The following is a 17,468-nucleotide window of genomic DNA, read 5'->3' as shown; positions in this document are numbered from 1 at the left end:
TATGGCCAATGTACCACCGCTAAGAGCTGTATCCAGGCACTCCACGCTGCGTTGTGCATAAGAACAGTCCTTAGCTGTGGTATATTGGCCATATACCACAGCCCCTAGGGCCTTATTGTTTAATTATACAATGGGTGGGTCTATTCTTGATTGGTTAAAACCACATTCCAGCCAGTGTCTATTCCACAACTTACCACCGGCTAAATCTATGACTTTAAAATGCCTATTTACTCTGTTCCATCTGACTGCGCAATCCACTTTTTCATCAGCCCAGCCAGGCAATTTATAAACTTAATCTCCACTATAAAAAGCATGGAGACATTATCTCACATTTTTTTTAGACTAGCATTTGGTTTTCAACAGCAGAGATTTGTAAAAACCTTGCTGTCTGTCTCTCCGACATTTGCAGCATTGTTTCAATATTGAAATTCGATCTACAGCTTTCACATGGTAATGAGCGTGTCAGGAGTCAGGATGAGACAGACAGGCAGCTTTTCCAGCCAGTCAAAATCCTGAATCAGCATCATTTTTATGGATTATATACAAAGAAATATCAATTTAAAAAATGGTACAACAAAACAAAGTGCAACTAGTTTGCAGTATTTCCAGCTTCTATTTGAAGTGATTGTGTTAGCTGTGTTGTTGGCTAGCACATTTTCTATGCCAGGTGAAATCGTGCCTCATTAGTTCATTGTTATGGATGTACCAAATAAATATAATTAGAAAACAGCTTAAACAAATGCAAATGAAGCTACTTTGTTGTTATTCTGGCTGCATTGTTTGACGTGACTGTATGTTAGCTGTATTTTGCTAGCTAGCAAGTAAAGGATAAGAACGTTGCCAGCCAGTATGGCAATTGAACATTTAGAACGATCGACTGGGTCGCGTCCATAGATACAGAACAAAAAGACTGAATGACTGGGTCGCGTCTCTAGCAACTGAACCGATAGAACGAACAGCCAGCCGGCCATGGTAGCAACCCTAGATTTGTGTCGGGGCTATATCTTATCCTCCAAACACCAGCTTCTCAGACATTATCACTGAACTTCTTATCGATAGGGGGCAGCATTTTCACGTTTGAATGAAAAGCGTGCCCAGAGTAAACTGCCTCCTACTCAGTCCCAGATGCTAATATATGCATATTATTATTAGTATTGGATAGAAAACACTCTGAAGTTTCTAAAACTTTTTGAATCATGTCTGTGACTATAACAGAACTTATTTGGCAGGCAAAACCCCGAGGACAAACCATTCAGATTTTTTTTTTTGAGGTCACTCTCTTTTCAATGATGTTTCATTGGGAATCCAGATTTCTAAGGGACCTTCCTGCAGTTCCTATCGCTTCCACTGCATGTCAACAGTCATTAGAAATTGGTTGAGGTTTTTCCTTTGAGAAATGAAGAAGTAGCCATGTTCAGAATGAGGCTCCAGTGAAGTGTACTGTTTGTTAGAGGCGCGTGACCAGAAAGCATGCTACACATTGTTTTCCTCCGGTATTGAACACAGATCATCCCGTCTTCAATTTTATCGGTTATTTACGTAAAAAAATACCTAAAGTTGTATTACAAAAGTAGTTTGAAATGTTTGGACAAAGCTTACAGGTAACTTTTGTAGTCATGAAGAGCGAGTTGGAACCAGTGTTTTTCTGGATCAAATGCGCCAAATAAATGGACATTTTGAATATATATCGACGGAATTAATCGAACAAAAGGACAATTTGTGATGTTTATGGGACTTATTGGAGTGCCAACAGAAGAAGCTTGTCAAAGGTAAGGCATGAATTGTATCTTTATTTCTGCGTTTTGTGTCGTGCCAGGAGGGTTGAAATATGATGGTCTGTGATTGTTAGCTGGGGTGCTATCCTCAGATAATAGCATTGTTTGCTTTCGCTGTAAAGCATTTTTGAAATGCTGGATTCACAACAAGTGTAGCTTTAATTTGGTATATTAAATGTGTGATTTCATGAAAGTTTAATTTTTATAGTAATTTATTTGAATTTGGCGCTCTGCATTTTCACTGGATGTTGGCCAGGTTGGACGCTACCGTCCCACATATCCCAGAGAGGTTAAAGAGGCCACACACACAATTAGCATTTTTTAAATTTAACTAGGCCAGTCAGTTAAGAACATATTCTTCTTCACAATGTTGGCATACCCCGGCCAAACCCTAACCCTTACGACGCTGGGCCAATTGTGCACCGCCCTATTTGACTCCCAATAATGCCCGGTTGTGATACAGCCTGGAATCGAACCAGGGTCTGTAGTGACGCCTCTAGCATTGAGATGCAGTGCCTTAGACTGCTGCACCACTCTGGAGCCCAATCGTCCATACCATTGTGGCGTTTGATTTTGCATTCTCTTAAACATTGAGATAAAAGCTAAATATATCTTGCTACATCGAACATATTGAGTAGCGTACTCATGCACAACTCCCCCGTCGTCCTTTTAAATCATCTGTGTCGGTTTTCATTTGAGTTTGATTCTAGAAATCTGCCGCAACTGCTGTTTTGGCTCATATGAATCACTCAGATGGGAGATTCATCGCATTTGAGGCTTATAACTCGTCTTACTGTTCAACAGCAGCACTCAGAGTCCAGAGAATAAACTAACATCACGTTGATTCTGCTACACAGACAGCTAAAGAAAGACTGGTGTATTACATAACCACATCTGTGGAATATTATTGTAATGACAGCTCTAAAAAGGTTACGGACACGGGTGTGGGTAAAGAAGTTCAATACTACAGTAAAACATTATATTAGAGGGAGACTTAGTATTAATATCAGAATTAATATCACAAGCAAAACAAAAATAGATCAGTCAAGATAAGTATCAACAATTGCCAATTGTCCATCTTGTCATTTTTAATACTTGAATATTAACCAGGTCATGTATATTTTTATGTTGTCAGTAAACGCTTGTCACAATACTGTATGGCAAAAAAATATATATGTTTTTGGAGCACTTATAATGATACCGTAAAAGCCAAAGCCAAAGACACAAACAGCTCTTTGAATGCAGCACGTTTGGTATTTCAGCACCATGGAGAGCACCAGTTGCAAATTGAAAGGCAGACTATCAAACCAACTAAACTAGATCTTCTTTTAGGCCATGAAATACAAAAACGATTTAATAATGAAAATGGTGCAGGCTGCAACTGTGTCACCAAATACAAATGATAAAAAGATGATCACCAGCAAATCGATATGGCAACATGTGTTTAACCCCGACTGCATAATTCACATTACAAAAATATTTACCTCAAGTCTCAAAAATCAGAACAGCTGTAGGTAATGTTTTATCCACCATTTCAAACCCTTTATTTCCATGTAACTGGGGGTGAAACTGAGAGGCCAACATGACTCCTCCCACAGACCAAGGTCAGAGGTCATCACAGGATGAGTCAGAGAGTGTGTCAAAGCAGTGAAGCATGAAGCCCCATATCCAAAACACAAGCTCCACATGTTCCCAAAACAATCTACACACATCCTGCTGCAGAGTTGCACACCCAACACCCCACAGATATGCCCCTCTCCATTCCGTTATGTCCCATGGACATTGATACCTACGGAGGCTTGTCTATACATCACAATCACAATCACGGCAGACATAATGCACCTCTTCCAATATCACAACTGAAATTCCATTACCAATTCTGTATATAAAATATAGATTATATGCATTGTTATATATCATAGACAAATGGGTTATATAGTTATACACACAGAAAGAGATAGGCCTTCCGTTTAGATGAAGAAGAATTAAATGAAGAAGAGATATGTTTGAGCAGATACGGAGGGCTGAGGAGCTACATATATAATTCTTCTGACCTACTTTAGAACCTACTTTAGAATTGTGTGACAGTGCTGAGCAGAGTAGTCTCGCTGCAGTGTGTGTGTATGTTTGTCTGCAGTGCTGAGCAGAGTAGTCTCGCTGCAGTGTGTGTGTATGTTTGTCTGCAGTGCTGAGCTGTGTGAAGTTCAGCGGGCAGTACACTTTGTGTTACTGGTAGGCTGTGTGTGAGTGATTTTGCTTTGTGGGCCACTACTGGGCTGTCTCCTCAATACAATGTTCTGTGTGTTTATGGCGAGGAATGTCATGTACTGCTGAGATGTGTGCTAATGGTAAGGTGTGTTATTACTGGGTCGTATATTACTGTGTCAGCAGTGTGCTTGAGATGGTCAATGGACAATGGTCAATGTTGAAGAAAGAGAGAGAACCGCTGACAGACAATTAATCATGAGAAGAGTTACCCAGTAAGGCATGTATTTAATCAATCTGAAAATGATTGAATACCCAGCCAGATCAACCGTGATACAAGTCAGTACTGACGATTGAGAAACATGGATGAACGTCTAATTCTGACGTGAGACTGTGAGAGCTGGCAGCATCGAGAATACTAGACAATGCATCTAAGTGCATTGTTGAATGACGTAAGCCAGTGTAAAGTGTCTGAAGTAGTGTATCTGTCAGCCACATCGTGTAGGCCTACATGTCAACCCTTGTGACTGTACGAGCCAACCAATACCGTGGGAGACCTTCATTTGTATCTGTGTCTACAGGTAAAGAAGAAGAAAAAAATATATCTTACCTTCAGATGCCCAAATAATGGTCCAATGGGAGAGCATGAAAAAACAAGAAACAAATGAAAGAAAAGTGTTAAAAACAAAACAGGTTTAAATGCTGTGTCCCATTTGCGTTTCATTTCACACGCTTACAAGAAGAATGACCTATAGCAAAATGGTGTTAAGCATTTTATGGACATCTCCTCTTTCAGAACACTTAAAGCAGCTACATATCTACTGATGGTAATAAAGCTGCTATGAAGTAACAAAATGCATGTATTCATACTCTCGCCAAAGGAATATGAGTGCATGGTTCATTCTCTCCATGGGCCTAAAAGCTGTAGGCTGTGCCACTAGTGTCACTTTCTCTGTGCTCACTTTACACAGAGGCGGGTTTTGAGTGACAAATAGCCTTTCTTGGCTGGAAAATTTTCTTCATTATGTACTTGAATGGTGCCATTATGACCCTGGGGTGACCTCCAAATTGCCATTTTCGCATCTGGGCGAAACGTTCAACTCTGGGTGACTCTGCTGGTGACCAGAGTGGATAAGCTTGCCCACGGTTGTCAAAGACAATAGAAATGTACACAACAATCACCAGCAAGATTTTCCTGAAAAATAATTGGCATTCACACAGTTAGATATTAAAGATCTATTCCACAGTTAGATATTAAAGATCTATTCCACAGTTAGATATTAAATATCTATTCCACAGTTAGATATTAAAGATGTATTCCACAGTTTGATATTAAAGATGTATTCCAAAGTTACATATTAAAGATGTATTCCACAGTTAGATATTAAAGATGTATTCCACAGTTAGATATTAAAGATCTATTCCACAGTTAGATATTAAAGATCTATTCCACAGTTTGATATTAAAGATCTATTCCACAGTTAGATATTAAAGATGTATTCCACAGTTAGATATTAAAGATGTATTCCACAGTTAGCTTACTTGATAAAGTTTCTTATGTTTTCACGGCAGAACAAATACTCAGGCAGAAGTTTGACAATTACTCCTGCCTGATATGAATTCAACAACGGTTAAAACAATCTAAATTTCAAAGAACTCGGTCCATCTCCAGAATGAGCCTTGAACCTCTTCTGATACAAGGTCAGTGTGAAAACAGGTGATATGGAATGCCAGGATGACTAACCCAGGTGTCGCTTTAGTGGTCAAATGAAGCAAACAGCCAAGGTCAAGGGGAATGAAATATGTTTCTATACTATTTTCGTTGAACTTTGACCTCCCCTCCACCACCACCAGCCAAAGGGGTTGGATGAATGAGTTCTAGTATGAATCATCACACACAGTAAGCAAGCAGACCAAACACATATAAACGTCTTCTCTCCCTCATCCCACCACTGCTCAACCCCAGAGCGACACTTTTAATTTGAAAAATGTTCCATTACCATAGTTGAATATTTTGATCCACTCTCAATAGCTTCACTGGTTTCATCTGGGCTCTTCCTTAGTGTTAAATCAGCAGGCAGTGTGCTGTCATTGTAAGATCCGACAAACTTGAAGTCACTGGTGCGTGAGCCCGTTGTCAGGTATGCGTCATAATTATAAGAACTACGGAGAGTTCCAGCTCCATCCACCTCTGCATAGTTGGGAGGGAAATACGCGCTGGGAATGGCGACTGCTCCATCAAACAACATTCTTGGCTTTCTACTGCGGCAGAACCTCACGGCCAGGATGAGAATAATGAAAGTCAGGAAAAAGGTGGAGACAGAGACCAGTGCAATGATCAAATAGGAAGTTAGTTTGGAACTATCCTCATAAGTCATGTCTTTCAGTTCTGAAACTTCAGCCAAGTTATCTGATATGAGTAAATATACATCACAGGTTGTAAAGAGAGAGGGCTGTCCGTTATCTTTCACTGATATAACAAGGTTCTGCTTCATACTGTCAGATTCAGAAATGTCCCGCTGGGCCCTGATCTCACCGCTGTGGAGACCAATAGTGAAAAGTCCCGGATCAGTCGATTTCACGATCTGATATGACAGCCAAGCGTTCTGTCCAGAGTCAGCATCCACAGCTATCACCTTGGAAACCAGGGACCCCGCCAGAGCTGCTTTGGGGACCATCTCAGTCATCAAGGAGTTCCCTGCTGGAGCAGGATATAATATCTGGGGAGAGTTATCATTCTCATCTGTTATGAAGACACTCACAGTCACGTTACTGCTGAGTGGAGGAGAACCATTGTCTCTGGCTACAACGTGGACTTTGAAGCTCCTAAACTGCTCATAATCAAATGATCTCACTGCGTGGATCACCCCCGTGTCTCCGTTGATGGATAAAAATGAGGACACCGGAACACCGTTGACCTCACTGGACAATAGAGAATAGACCACTGTGCCGTTCTGTCTCCAGTCTGGGTCTCTGGCAGTAACAGAACACATAGAGGAGCCCGGCTTGTTATTTTCAGTCACATAGGAACTGTAGGATTGTTCTTCAAACACAGGTGGGTTGTCGTTCACGTCTGACACAGATACATGAATAGTCGTTGAGGAGGATAAAGGTGGAGACCCCTCGTCAGTGGCAATGATAGTTATGTTATAATCTGATATTATCTCACGGTCTAGTTCACTAGTTGTTACCAGAGAATAGTAGTTTTTGATTGAAGGGTTTAATTTGAAAGGAACATTTTGTTGAATGGAGCATCGTACCTGTCTATTTCCCTCCGAGTCTTTATCCTGTACATTAATGATGCCCACCTCTGTACCATGCAACACGTTCTCAGGGATGGGATTGCTAAGTGATTTGATGAATATTAATGGTGCATTGTCATTTATATCGGTTATATCTATGATTACTTTTGTGTTAGAAGCTAAACCTGACCCATCTTTGGCTTGAACGCGCATTTCATAATCTTTCCTCTCCTCAAAGTCCACAGGTCCGACGACTCTGATTACACCAGTCCCTTTGTCTATAGAAAACACCGTCGATGCTTTATCAGAAATACTACTGAAGTCATACGTCACTTCCCCATTTGCACCTTTATCTGCGTCAGTGGCGCTGACAGTGACCACTACAGAATCTAGAGGGGAATTTTCTGTCAGACTGACTCTATAAACGTCCTGGCTAAACACTGGAATATTATCATTAGCATCCAGCACAGTGACATATATAACTACAGTACCAGATCTCTGTGGAGCCCCACCATCAACAGCAGTAAGTAACAATGTCACTTCCTCTTGCTTTTCTCGATCCAGCTCTTTTTCTAACACCAACTCACTGTATTTCCCACCATCTCTATTTGTATGAACGGCCAAAACAAAATGTTCATTCCTGTCGAGCGTATAGCTTTGCACCGTGTTTAATCCTATGTCCGAATCATGGGCTTCGTCTAAGGGAAAACGCTCCCCTTTGTCAGCCGATTCCATTATTTCTAGATGCATGCGTTCATTGGGGAAACGAGGTGAATTGTCATTTACGTCTTGAATTTGCACAGTAATACGATGCAGCTCCAGAGGGTTTTCAAGCACAAGCTCATATTTTAATGCACAAGTAACCTTCGAACCACACAGCTCCTCTCTATCTATTCTTTCCGTCACAATAAGGTTGCCAGCCGCGAGGTTGATGTCACAATAACGTTGACTGATGCCATCCATATCCAACCGAGCTTTGCGATCAGAGAATCTCTTCGCATCCAGTCCGAGATCTTTGGCTATATTTCCAATGACAAATCCACGCTTCGCTTCCTCAGGAGCAGAGTAGCTCATGTCTCCATGTGTGTTACGAGGGAGAACAAGAAAGAAAACCGAGGAGAGAACGAAGGCAGAGACCGATAATCTTGCATCCATCATCATCAACGTGGGAGCGATCCTATCCTTAAGATGGTGATTTCCAGAATACGTTATTCCATTAAAAAAATGTAGTCCAAGTTCCGATATTCTCTCCAAGCAAGGATATGTTGAAACTAGTCAATGCTTTGTTTTTCCCCACTGCAGAAACAAATCTCCTCCCTGTATATGTTAATCTACTGGGTGGGGACACAAGTGTGCATTCACCCAGAGAAGGTGAACAGCGACACTTTGAGTATTTTCACAAAAACTGCAGTAACACTACAAAGTTACTGAATATACATTGAACAAGATATTTCCAATATCTTACTGTAAAAATATGCTACTTAAATTTTGCCAAACTGGCCATGCCTACAAGTCAGCCAGAACAAATCACCAGTTTTCCATCAGTCAACACCATTTTGGTTTGAGCCTTAACTCTCTATGGTTGGCGCAAAAGATACGTGCTCTATAGCGTCGGTAATGTTTCAGAACTGGACAGCGACCATACTTTAAGGATTTGGCAATAGAGTATCCGAGATGAGGGTAACCTTTTCAGTCATTGAATAATATGCCATGTGTATATTATATTAGTGTATTATTTCGGTTGTTTTGGGTGAATTTTAAAATATAAATGACCAAAGGCTTGATAATTGAAAACTGCTTTACATTAATGCGATTTTATACATGTAAAAATATAGGCCTAAATAACATAGCCTCTCATGATATCCTAAACTACATTGACATTTAATTGAATTTTCCTCACTTGCTTCTGAATGATAGACTGTGCCTAAGTGATTAATAATTTAGTGCTGCAAATTGCTATCCAATAAACGTCATAAATATGTTCACTTAAAATAGCAGCAGGCTATTTGACCTAGCATAGGCCTATATAATTACAGACGGATCACCTCAAATAGTTGACATAGTAGCCTATTCTGCGTTTAAAATAAAATAAAACGGAGCACTTCAATCTTGTAAACGTGTATCCTGCATTACAAATTCATCAGATAAGTCTGGAGATATGGCACCATGCTCTGGCATAAGACACATGAGTAAAAGTATTGATTAATCCCTCGCAAAAAAACGTAGGAGGGATGTAGCCGGTTTATTCTGCTTGGAATACACATATTACCAGTGACGCCTCCTGAAATCAGTCAATTTAAAAACGTCGCAATGTCTGATAAGCCAACAACACAGTGATCACATTCAAACATTTGACAGACTTGTGGTCATCTCAATACATGTGTTAACATAAAAGGTCAATCAATACTAAAAATACGATTCTAATCTCACCTCAGTATTCCTCGCGACGTCAGGAGTGAATACACTTTCTCCCAAAAACTCAATTTGACTCTTCCTCAGTGTAAGATCAGCAGGCAGGGTGCTGTCATTGTAAGATCTGACAAACTTGAAGTCACTGGTGCGTGAGCCCGTTGTCAGGTATGCGTCATAATTGTAAGAACTGCGCAGAGTTCCAGCTCCATCCACCTCTGCATAGTTGGGAGGGAAATACGCGCTGGGAATGGCGACTGCTCCATCAAACAACATTCTAGGCTTTCTACTGCGGCAGAACCTCACGGCCAGGTTGAGAATAATGAATGTCAGGAAAAAGGTGGAGACAGAGACCAGACCAATGATCAAATAGGAAGTAAGTTTGGAACTATCCTCATAAGCCATGTCTTTCATTTCTGGAACTTCAGCCAAGTTGTCTGATATGAGTAAATATACATCACAGGTTGTAGAGAGAGAGGGCTGTCCGTTATCTTTCACTGATATAACAAGGTTCTGCTTCATACTGTCAGATTCAGAAATGTCCCGCTGTGCCCTCATTTCTCCACTGTGGAGACCAACAGTGAAAAGTCCCGGATCAGTTGATTTCACGATGTGATATGAAAGCCACGCGTTTTGTCCAGAGTCAGCATCCACAGCTATCACCTTGGAAACCAGGGACCCCGCCAGAGCAGCTTTGGGGACCATCTCAGTCATCAAGGAGTTCCCTGCTGGAGCAGGGTATAATATCTGGGGAGAGTTATCATTCTCATCTGTTATGAAGACACTCACAGTCACGTTACTGCTGAGTGGAGGAGAACCATTGTCTCTGGCTACAACGTGGACTTTGAAGCTCCTAAACTGCTCATAATCAAATGCTCTCACAGCATGGATCACCCCCGTGTCTCCGTTGATGGATAGAAATGAGGACACCGGAACACCGTTAACCTCACTGGGCAATAGAGAATAGACCACCGTACCGTTCTGTCTCCAGTCTGGGTCTCTGGCAGTAACAGAACACATAGAGGAGCCAGGCTTGTTATTTTCAGTCACATAGGAACTGTAGGATGGTTCCTCAAATGCAGGTGGGTTGTCATTCACGTCTGATACAGATAAATGAATGATCTTTGAGGAGGATAAAGGTGGAGACCCCTCGTCAGTGGCAGTGATAGTTATGTTATAATCTGATATTATCTCACGGTCTAATTCACCCGTTGTTACCAGCGAATAATAGTTTTTAATAGAAGGGTTAAGTTTGAAAGGAACATTTTGTTGAATGGTACAGCGGACTTGTCTATTTCCCTCCGAGTCTTTATCCTGTACATTAATGATGCCCACCTCTGTACCAGGTAACACGTCCTCTGGGATGGGATTGCTTAGAGATTTGATCAATATTATTGGTGCATTATCATTTACATCTGTGATTTCTATAATAACTTTACAATTTGAGGCTGACCCTAAACCATCTTTTGCCTGCACGCTCATTTCATAATATATTTCCTCTTCGAAATCAATAGGGCCGATCACTTTTATTTCTCCGGTTGTCTTGTTAATCAAAAACAGCTTCCCTGCTTTGTTACTTATACGACCAAGTTCATAGGTCACATCGCCATTAGGTCCCTCGTCTGCATCAATAGCAGTCACTGTACTTACTACGGTACCTAATGGAGAATTCTCAGGTAGGCTGACCTTATAGACGTTCTGAGTAAACACTGGAATATTGTCGTTAGCATCCAACACTGTAACGTGTATAACTACAGTACCAGATCTCTGTGGAGTCCCACCATCAACCGCAGTAAGTAACAATGTCACCTCCTGCTGTTGTTCTCGATCTAATTCCTTCTCTACAACTAACTCACCGTATTTCCCACCATCTGGGTTTGTATGAACAGCCAAAACAAAATAGTCGTTTTTTTCGAGTGAATATTTTTGAACTGCATTATGTCCTATATCCGCATCATGAGCTTCGCTAAGAAGGAAACGTGTTCCTTTAACCGCAGACTCGCGGATTTCTAAATTAATTTGAGTGTTAGAAAATGTTGGGGAGTTATCATTTATATCTTGGACTTGCACATTAATACGATGTAATTCCAGAGGTTTTTCCAGCACAAGCTCGTATTTTAAAGAACAAGAAACCTTCGGTCCACACAGCTCCTCCCTGTCTATTGTTTCAGCCACAATTAAATCTCCGGTATTCACATTAATGTCACAGTAACCTTGACGACTGCCATCCATATCCAAACGAGCCTTGCGAGATGAAAATCTTCTCGCATCCAGACCGAGGTCCTTGGCTATATTCCCGATCACAGATCCGCTTTTCATCTCCTCTGGAATAGAATAGCTCATATCGCCATGGCTCTGTCGCACCATGAAGACGAGGAAAACCAAACGGAACGTCGAAACAGACAATGATAATCCGATGTACTCCATCTTCTCAAATGACACAAGTAGTCCAACTAAAAATCGTGGTAAAGATATTGTTCAGCCCTCAAAATGAAACATTTGCTCCGTTAAGGTGTGGAATAGCCGACGATACACGCTAAGCCTCTGTCTAATCGAGACGATGGTTTGTCACGCTGACCAAAGCAGGCCTATATCTCCTCCTTTTCTATGCATGGACTGGGGGAGAGATGTGCCTGTCGGCCAATATATAGTGAACAGCGACACTTAGAGTATGTCAATGAAAACTACAAAAAATTGCATTCAAATAAACCTCTTAAATCCATAAGCCACCACGACATTCAGGATATACTTTTTCCCTAGAAGGTGTGAATGTGAATGCGCGGAAGTAGCATACAATGCGGTAAATGTTATTTTTCAGTTTCAAACATAGCATCCAAAATAAATCTAGGTTAATTTAAGTATTGGCGGAAACCTGTTTCAAAGTCGTATAGGTGGAGAAGAGCTCTTGCAGCTTTGCCTGTTTCACTGAGAAACAGGCTTCTCAGTTGCGCTGTCTATCGGCGAGGTGCTGAAACAGTGCTAGCGTAGCTTCATCAGAATTGGAAGGCGATGTGATTTGTATTTTCAGCGTGTGAATATATTAATATAAGTCCTGCAGGCTACAGTGGAATGAACAGTGAAAGGGAATATATTAAAGGAATTGGCCAACTTAAATGTAGCAGAAGCAGAACAACTCGGGTACAGGCTATGCAGATGTAGGATCTTCATGTGATTTAGCAGAGCAACTCGGGTACAGGCTATGCAGATGTAGGATCTTCATTTGATTAGCAGAACAACTCAGGTACAGGCTATGCAGATGTAGGATCTTCATTTGACCACCAATGCAGGAAATGTAAAACGTGTAGTGTATTTGAGGTTTAAAAAGGCTTCTGAAGTTTGTCATTTCCACTTTAACATTTCAGATTTGATTTTCACCGAGAAAAATGACCATTAGTTATAACCCACATAATAATTCATATTTCCTATTGCTGCATCAAACATGTTAAGATCCTATATCTGTAGGAAAATATGCCACTTTGATAATATTCAGTATTATATATTGATAATATTTCAGTGGAAGTGGTATCAAATTGCGTGAGCAATCTCTCTGCATGTAACAGTAGGCTACAGGCGTAATAGAAGACACATATTTTCATTTTGTAGTCGACTTATCCAAGATACAATAGAACTGCCTAGAGGTCGCCAATGACAAATAATACATACATTCAAAACAATAGAAGAACTGTAGCTGCATACACTTCAGATGACTTCATGTTGCGCTGTACTCTCTCATACTAGAAGAGCATACTAATGCTGTTTTGCTGACTTTAATATACAACCTGCTATTAAAACAGAGCGTTGGGCCTTTCACGTTAGGAAGTTTGCTATTGCCAAGAAGCAAATGAGTGATATTTCCTTTCAAAGCCACGTAGGACAAACCATCCTCATAAAATGCAGAATAAAGGCATGGGTTACCTCAGAGTCTCCTGCAGTGTTGAGCGTGATGATACTCCCTTCTAATAATGTATCTGGACATCTTGTCAGTGTCTGGTCAGCAGGCAGCGTGCTGTCATTGTAAGATCTGACAAACTTGAAGTCACTGGTGCGTGAGCCCGTTGTCAGGTATGCGTCATAATTGTAAGAACTGCGCAGAGTTCCAGCTCCATCCACCTCTGCATAGTTGGGAGGGAAATACGCGCTGGGAATGGCGACTGCTCCATCAAACAACATTCTAGGCTTTCTACTGCGGCAGAACCTCACGGCCAGGATGAGAATAATGAATGTCAGGAAAAAGGTGGAGACAGAGACCAGACCAATGATCAAATAGGAAGTAAGTTTGGAACTATCCTCATAAGCCATGTCTTTCAGTTCTGGAACTTCAGCCAAGTTGTCTGATATGAGTAAATATACATCACAGGTTGTAGAGAGAGAGGGCTGTCCGTTATCTTTCACTGATATAACAAGGTTCTGCTTCATACTGTCAGATTCAGAAATGTCCCGCTGTGCCCTCATTTCTCCACTGTGGAGACCAACAGTGAAAAGTCCCGGATCAGTTGATTTCACGATGTGATATGAAAGCCAAGCGTTTTGTCCAGAGTCAGCATCCACAGCTATCACCTTGGAAACCAGGGACCCCGCCAGAGCAGCTTTGGGGACCATCTCAGTCATCAAGGAGTTCCCTGCTGGAGCAGGGTATAATATCTGGGGAGAGTTATCATTCTCATCTGTTATGAAGACACTCACAGTCACGTTACTGCTGAGTGGAGGAGAACCATTGTCTCTGGCTACAACGTGGACTTTGAAGCTCCTAAACTGCTCATAATCAAATGCTCTCACAGCATGGATCACCCCCGTGTCTCCGTTGATGGATAGAAATGAGGACACCGGAACACCATTGACACCACTAGGGAATAGAGAATAGACCACCGTACCGTTCTGTCTCCAGTCTGGGTCTCTGGCAGTAACAGAACACATAGAGGAGCCAGGCTTGTTATTTTCAGTCACATAGGAACTGTAGGATGGTTCCTCAAATGCAGGTGGGTTGTCATTCACGTCTGATACAGATAAATGAATGATCTTTGAGGAGGATAAAGGTGGAGACCCCTCGTCAGTGGCAGTGATAGTTATATTATAATCTGATATTATCTCACGGTCTAATTCACTCGTTGTTACCAGAGAATAATAGTTTTTAATAGAAGGGTTAAGTTTGAAAGGAACATTTTGTTGAATGGAGCAGCGGACCTGTCTATTTCCCTCCGAGTCTTTATCCTGTACATTAATAATCCCCACCTCTGTGCCAGGTAACACGTTCTCAGGGATGGGATTGGTCAAAGATTTAAGAGATATTACCGGGGCATTGTCATTTACATCTGTAATCTCGATGACAACGTTGGCAAAGGACGTCAACCCCAAGCTATCCTGGGCCTGTATGCTTATTTCATAAACGGACTCCTTTTCGAAGTCCATCTGTCCAGATAAACTAATGTCACCCGTTTTAGGGTCAAGAGAAAATAATTCATTCAATTCAACTGAAATTGGACCAAATACATACATCACTTCACCATTTTGTCCCTCGTCAACGTCTGTGGCGCTTACGGTCACTACAACAGTACCCATGGGTGCATTTTCAGGTATTCTGACCTTATAGATGTTCTGGCTAAATGTTGGGACATTATCATTAGCATCCAGCACAGTGACGTGTATAACTACATTACCAGATCTCTGTGGAGTCCCACCGTCAACCGCAGTAAGTAATAAAGTCACCTCCTGCTGTTGTTCTCGATCTAACTCTTTTTCTAACTTTAACTCCCCATACTTTCCCCCACCAGGTTTTGTATTAACGGCCAGACTAAAATGGTCGTTCCTTTGTAGTGTGTAGCTTTGAACAGCGTTCAGTCCTATATCTGCATCATGAGCCTGATGGACCGCAAATCGAGCGCCTTTAACGGCTGACTCTCTGATCTCAAACGTAATGCGATCGTTCGCGAATTGTGGTGAATTGTCATTAATATCTTGTATCTGAAGAACGACGCGGTGCAATTCTAAAGGATTCTCGAGCACCATTTCATATTTCAATACACACGAAACCCTTCTGCCACAGAGCTGCTCCCTGTCCATTCTCTCAGCAACAATCAGGTCGCCAGTGCTCAGGTTAATGTCACAATAGAGTGTGTTGCTACCATCCATTTCTAGGCGAGCTTTACGAACATACAGTCCTTTTTTATCCAGTCCGAGATCGTTGGCTATATTCCCAATCACAGATCCGCGTTTCATCTCCTCCGGAAAATAATAGGTCACTTCTCCATAGCTGGTGCGCAGCAGGAAAAGAAACAAAGCCAGGCCGAACATCGATGCAGAGAACGAGAATCCCCTGTATTCCATTTCCAGAGACCAACGTTTATTCCAATAGTATGGTGATCAAACAATATATTTTCAGTTGGAAAAAATGAAATAATCGACGTGTTATGTTCTACCAAGTGATGGGGTCTTTCGCTAGCCTACACTGTATTCAAATTAGTCTCCCCCTTTCCTTATAGCCCACAGCAGGATATGGATTCTGGAGATATGGCTTTAGCTGGTGAATTGCGACACATGGAGTACTTTTCCATAACTGCAATCCCAAGTAGGCCAACAAAAATCAGAGAATAAAACTTTTACGGAGAGTTTCCAAATGATAATATTTGTTCGTTTAGTAAAAGAAAGATGCAAGCACACACTGAAAGTCTCTAGGAAATAAGCCCACGTGTCCCTACTTACATCAGCTGCCCACAATTGATTCTCAAATAACGAAAGTTACATTCACCGTAACAACTCATCCAATGTCAAAACACTTGATTCACTTCTCACATAAAATGCACACAAAAATAAAAACTACTTTATCTGAAATAACAAATAGTCCACTATCACATAATTCACTGGTATTCACAACTCAACTTCATATCACACATATAAATACTAATGCAGTGGCACTGTCCACATCAAGGTGAAGAAACTTATTCTCTTGAAACTTACGTAGGCCTAGCAACTGAAGTAGGCTACTAGATCACAGAAAGAAGGCTACAGTCTAGCCATGCTAAGCAATAAGTAGGCTACACAATATTGATGAATGTTATTAAGTGAAAGGATTTCCCAGCATGCTAAAAACCCATGGTAAGGATGTGGTAAAGACATAGGGAGAAAAAAGAATGTACTTATTTAGTACTGTAACAAATTAAGTGCTGAATCTACTTTTAAAAATTAGGTCAACAAGATGACACTTAATTTAATATTATTAGTAGATGTAACTTCCTATGTTTTTATGTAGATGTTTTAAATCAATTGTTTGGATTTACACAAATAAAGTATGTCCAGGGAATTAATAATAGCCATAAAAATGTGTTGTATTTCCTGATAATATTATTAAATATGAGTTGATGTCAAACAAATATTTAGTAAAACGCAACATATAGTATTAGTGTTTCAAAAAAATTTAATGTTAAACATTGTTTAATGTATTTGATAATTTGCCATTTTAACCCACTTTGACAGGCATTGTTGATCTCAATGCTCAACTCACAAGCAGTAGCTGGAGTTAGAAATGCAAGTATTGTTTGATGATGAATTTTCCTCTGTCATAAAAAATGTTGCATTACCCACAATCCTCTAAAAACCGGCAAGTTGCTGCAAGAACTTAAAATTATTAAATTAAGAGAAATATAATTCTTATTAAAATGTACTCAAATTTATTAAAATGTATAAATTAGATCACTCGATTTTCTCTCTTTGGTAAGCCTAATAAAATACATATTATTTGAAAATTTACAAATCATTAAAATTACTTGAACTCTTTTTTTACTAAGTATATGTTTTTTTTTGTAGATTTCAATTCACCCCAGTAGATTTTTTTTTACAGTGTACC

The 17,468-nt window shown here is 40.6% G+C and overlaps 2 protein-coding genes across 14 annotated transcripts in view; both read right to left on the bottom strand.

The window, feature by feature from the left end:
- Positions 1-17,468, bottom strand: part of LOC120057213 (protocadherin beta-16-like) — a 140,089-nt gene that overhangs the window by 61,484 nt on the left and 61,137 nt on the right. For 2 of the 13 annotated variants that reach the window (XM_039005726.1, XM_039005735.1), the window contains exon 1: positions 9,653-12,151. The exons of 9 other annotated variants lie outside the window; for them this stretch is intronic. In XM_039005726.1, coding sequence (XP_038861654.1) covers positions 9,653-12,058 — 2,406 coding nt within the window. In that variant the 5' untranslated portion in view covers positions 12,059-12,151. Of the gene's footprint in view, positions 1-5,980; positions 8,476-9,652; positions 12,152-17,468 lie in introns of those variants that run through there. 2 more of the 13 variants (XM_039005728.1, XM_039005736.1) reach the window with 1 other exon arrangement.
- LOC120056710 (protocadherin gamma-A11-like) lies at positions 13,490-15,946 on the bottom strand. The gene has a single exon (XM_039004914.1). The coding sequence runs from the start codon at positions 15,917-15,919 to the stop codon at positions 13,490-13,492; it is 2,430 nt and encodes an 809-aa protein (XP_038860842.1). The 5' UTR covers positions 15,920-15,946.

The sequence above is a fragment of the Salvelinus namaycush genome, chromosome 12 (assembly GCF_016432855.1).
Source record: "Salvelinus namaycush isolate Seneca chromosome 12, SaNama_1.0, whole genome shotgun sequence".
Lineage (NCBI taxonomy): Eukaryota > Metazoa > Chordata > Actinopteri > Salmoniformes > Salmonidae > Salvelinus > Salvelinus namaycush.
This window is presented reverse-complemented; position numbering and strand designations above follow the sequence as displayed.

Excerpts from the sequence above, each read along its gene's own strand:
- LOC120056710 (XM_039004914.1), bottom strand. The coding sequence starts at position 15,919 with ATGTTCGGCCTGGCTTTGTTTCTTTTCCTGCTGCGCACCAGCTATGGA.